The sequence below is a fragment of the Morus notabilis genome, unplaced genomic scaffold (assembly GCF_000414095.1).
Source record: "Morus notabilis unplaced genomic scaffold, ASM41409v2 Scaffold19, whole genome shotgun sequence".
In the NCBI taxonomy this organism is placed as follows: Eukaryota; Viridiplantae; Streptophyta; class Magnoliopsida; order Rosales; family Moraceae; genus Morus; species Morus notabilis.
The window spans coordinates 496,865-501,548 of record NW_010360880.1 but is presented as its reverse complement, the minus strand read 5'-3'; the positions used below and the strand labels follow the sequence as shown (position 1 = coordinate 501,548).

General features: G+C 38.5%; 1 protein-coding gene across 3 annotated transcripts; it reads right to left on the bottom strand.

Moving 5' to 3' along the window:
* Nucleotides 1–673: 673 nt before the first annotated feature.
* Nucleotides 674–3,670, bottom strand: LOC21405036 (aromatic-L-amino-acid decarboxylase). 3 transcript variants are annotated; one of them, XM_010097555.2, is made up of 2 exons: nt 1,884–3,670; nt 674–927 (listed from the first exon to the last, which is right to left on the bottom strand). In XM_010097555.2, the coding sequence occupies exons 1-2, from the start codon at nt 3,396–3,398 to the stop codon at nt 835–837; spliced, it is 1,608 nt and encodes a 535-aa protein (XP_010095857.2). In that variant the 5' UTR covers nt 3,399–3,670; the 3' UTR covers nt 674–834. The 3 variants fall into 3 exon arrangements, with proteins under 3 accessions (XP_010095857.2, XP_024021015.1, XP_024021016.1); XM_024165247.1 differs by having other exon boundaries at nt 674–919; XM_024165248.1 differs by having other exon boundaries at nt 849–927; nt 1,833–3,670.
* Between the last annotated feature and the right edge of the window lie 1,014 nt (nt 3,671–4,684).

Genomic DNA, 4,684 nt, shown 5'->3' with positions numbered 1-4,684 from the left:
GTTAACAAAATTTCACAACTTAATGATGTTTGAGTTGGGTTAGGACGGTGCGGAGTTGGTTAAGTGGTCAGTTTCAACATTCAAAGAATCAAAGACTCAAAGTTCAATCAAACATTCAAAGTTCATCATCAAATAGAAATAATAACTCCAACATTCAAACAGATAGAAATTTAAAGTTCAATCCAACATCAAACATGAAGCAAAGTAGTCCATCCAACATCAAACATAAATTAGTCTACACTCATAAATTAGTCTTAACATAAAGCAAACATAGAAGCTTAATTCAAACATAAAGAAACTAGAGAGTAGAAATGAGTTGCTTGCCTATGGATAGATAATAAAGGATGTAAGTTAGAGCGCGGGTTGAGTTAGAGTGTGCAGACCATTATAGGCCCAACTCACATCCCGCCTCAAAATTTTAGACCAAACATTAAATGGCCGACAAAAAAATTTAATGCTAAAAATTATATTTTTCGAGTTGGATTGAGGTGGGATGGATTGGGCCTGCGGGTTCATGAACAGCTTTACTTTTTGCTTTAAAAATTCAATCGAAGAGATTCCACTAGATTAATGTTCAATTAGACAAATAAATAAACAAACTTTAATATTCACCAACAATGATCGTTTCCTTAATATTTAATAATTGAAACTCCTTCCATGGGGTACCTTTTTGCTTTAAAACAATAATAATCGAGAAATATCCTAGTATTGAATGGTCATCGAGACAATGAGACAATTAATACATAAACAGATATTTTGATTTTTACGTTTTGAAAGGCATAAGAAATACTATATTGTCTATAAAAAAAAAATGATTTATGACTTTTAAGGTAATCACATATTTGTTGTGCTGTGTTGGGAATTGAAGCTGATCTTGACCTCAATATTAGAAGCGGTGGTGTGGATATACTGCGTAGTCCTGCAAGGCTGCAACCACAGTAATTATACATTTTAGTTTAAAATTACAACATCTTATATCTTATTTCTTAAACATATAAATCTGCAACTCAATTTTCTTAATTAGTAGATAATGTAAAAAAAGTCAATTGTTAAAAGAAACCTCAACTGAAAGAAAAATAAATAAATAAATAAAAGAAAAATCATCAACTCAAGATCTTTGTTTTGTTATTATTCAATGACTAAAGTTGACTCTTTTTTGGAAAGAAAAAAATGAAATGTATTCTAGCTTACTCTAAATTTTAATAATTTGAACTACTACGTCCTTGTTCCAAGTCTTTTTCATATCCTCCTAATAGTATCATCTCAATAGTCACGTAAATTAACATATCACATCAATATTTAAAATATCAATACAACAAGTAAACATGCTAATAATATTATATCAATTATCACGCAAATCTATGTCATTTTTATTTTATTGATTTAAATTTAAAATTTAAATTTTATTATAGTAAAAAGTTCTTAAAAATTATAATATCTAAATTTTTTATTATAATAAAATTTTTTTACATAAAATTATATTTTAATTTAAATTAAAAATTTAAATTAACAAACTAAACAGATTCTTAATTAATTTCACCTCAATTAAAATATCATACAACAAGTAAACTGCCGAATTCAATTTTTGTTTAAAAATATTGACTTTCATGCCCTACCACACACGAAAGTGTTGTTTTCAAAACAATTAAAACATGTAAAGTTGACTCTGAACTAAGTACACCCATCTTCACTAACGAAAACTGCTAGACTGCCATTTTCACTTGTGTCCAGACTCCAGACTTGCATCTATCATCTTTAACTTTTTTTTTTTGTTTGTTTCCTTTTATAGTTATCGAGATTCAATAAATGCTGATTGACTAAACAATACTTACTTTTCAGACGCTACACAGTACATTAGATTAGAGAGAGACAGAGGATTATACACTTCTGAGCACCTCATCGGCTCCTTCTCCGATCAGCTCCCACGCGGCGATGACGTGGCGCTCTTCTGTCAGTGTGGCCCCCACTGCGAACCTCAACATATATACCCCACCGACTATGGTGTGAGTCAGGTAAGCCTTCCCGGTCGAGTTGACCCACTCCAGAAGCTTCCGATTCAGCGACTCCGTGCTACGACCCGGTGAGTCCGGGTTCAGCCGAAAACACACCAGTGCGAACAATCTCGGCACCACCACCTCGAACCTCGGGTCCGACCTCACCAGCCACTCGAATTTCTTCGCCATCCTGACGTCGGACCGGATGTGGCTTTGGAGGTTCTCGACCCCGTAGCTCCGGAGAACCAGCCATAGCCGGAGTGACTTGAATCTCCGGCCCGTCCCTACTTGCCAGTCCTTGTAGTCCACCACCGAGTCTGACTCACTGAGTTTGTTCTTCAAGTACTCGGGGTTCGTGCTCAGCGAGTTCACCAGCAGTTCTGGTTTCTTGACCCAGAGGCAACAGCAGTCGAGGTAGCTGAGTAGCCACTTGTGTGGGCTCAGACTCAGCGAGTCAACTCGCTCCACGCCGTTGAAATAGTGCCGGAATTCAGGGCAGATGCAGGCGCTCCCGCCGTACGCGGCGTCCACATGGAACCACATCCCGTAATCCCTTGCCACGTCGGCGAGCGGCTCGAGTGGGTCCACGGCGGTGGTTGAGGTTGTCCCCACCGTAGCGCAGAGGTAGAGCGGGACCAGCCCCTCCGCCACGTCTTCCCGCACGGCCTCGCGGAGCGCCACGGGGCAGAGACAGAATCCAGCGTCGATGCTCGTCTGGATCGACCGAATGTTTCTCGGGTGTATTCCCGCCATCTTCGACGCCTTCGTGAACGTCGAATGGGTCTGGTCGGAGCAGTAAACGACGAGATTTCGCGTGTCGTCGGTGCTGATTCTCTCTAGGGCTTTGTCCCTCGCAGCGATGAGAGTGACAAGAACGGCCTCACTCGTGGTGTTCTGGATCACGCCGCCGCCGGATCCGGCGAACGTGAAGCATTTTGGGAGCTTGAGCATGTTGGCTAGCCAGTCCATGACGATCATCTCGAGCTCGGTCACGGCAGGAGACGATAGCCAGTTGAAGCCGACGGAGTTGAAGCCAGTGCAGAGCATTTCACCGAGGAAAGCGGCGGTGCTGACGGTGGCGGGAAAGAATGCGAAGAATTTAGGGCTGAGCCAATGGGTCATGCCGGGAATGATGTGGCGGTTAATGTCGTTGAAGATGGTTTCGAGTGGCTCGGGGCGATACGGTGCGTTTTGGGGTATCCGGGTTCTGAGGTAACCCGGTTGGACTTGGGCTAGGACCGGGTAGGACTCGATTTTAGCGTAGTAATCGGCTATAAAGTCAACCATTTGGTGAGCTTGTTTGCGGAACTCTTCAGGGTCTAAGGGCTTGAATTGTTGTTGATCAACATGATCAGTTTGGGGAAATGGAGCTGAGTCGTCATAGCTAAAACCAAGGCTACCCATTGCGAGAATAATGGTGGTGTTGGTCAATCTGTTTGAGGGAAAAAATAAATAAATAATGGTTTTGAAATGTTTGAGAGCAAATATATGTATAGATAATATTAATGGTGGGGCGAGTGACAAATGTGAATGTGATCACATAATTTATAAGAGGAGGTGTGTCAATGTGTGCATGTGGGACAAAATTTAGATGCCGGGAAAGGGTAGCTATGCTATTGACGTATTCTATTCATTGTGCATGGTTTAATTTTGGCGGTTAGGACGGTAGTGTTATATTGAGGTGTTGATTACGTTCATTATTGTCATAAAGTGATCGATCTTTCACATTGACTATTGGTGCAAATTGGTATTAACTCATCAAATCGATAACGAGAGTAAATTGTGTTATTGCTTCTTAAACTTTTTTTTTTTTTTTTTTGTTTGCAAAATACACCTCAAATTTATAATTTTAACAAATTACACTCTATACTTTCAAATCAATTACAATTGAGGTTTAATACCTCGTTATCAAATTGAAGATTTGATACATGAGATTTGCATGTATAAAGCAAAGCTTGTCATTTTTCAAAGAAGAATTACGTGCTAATCATGTGTCCCAAACCACTATTTTCATAATGTTCGACGTCAGCTATCAAACTTCAATTGTGGCTGATTTAAAAACTCTTAATGCAATTTGTCAAAATTAAAAGTTTAGATAATATTATGCAAAAGACAAAATAAAATAAAATAGAATAAAATAGGATGCAACCTTATACTTTAATAATAACGTCGGTGAGGTTGACAACTAACCAAATGATATTATTCCAAAAATCTTGCTTAATTTGGGTATCAGCTCTAAAGCTCCTACTTATGTCGTTGAGAACTCCTAGTTAGTCAATCTTGCACTACTTTAAACTAATTAAATTAGACCTTGAGCCAACTAGAAAAATTATTCATATTGTAAAGGACATGTAATGGCGTCTTTATGTGAGGTTATCAAGAGATTGAAATTAAGTTAATTAATTGGCCAACACTGAAACATAATGATGCCATCATCGTCATTAGAAACTTTTAAGATGGTATTTTGTGTATTAATTAGTTGGACACAACTAATTGATTAGAGACTGATCAGGATCAGCAAAAAATTACTCCCGACTATATATCTGTCGGGTAGACTTTGACTTCTTATTGGGATAAATAAACAAATAGAAACACGAACTATTCGAATCTAGCAAAGTTATGTATAACGCATGCAGATGAGGTCTATTTCATGCACGTTTTAATTTCTAAGAGTACAGTTTAAGTATATT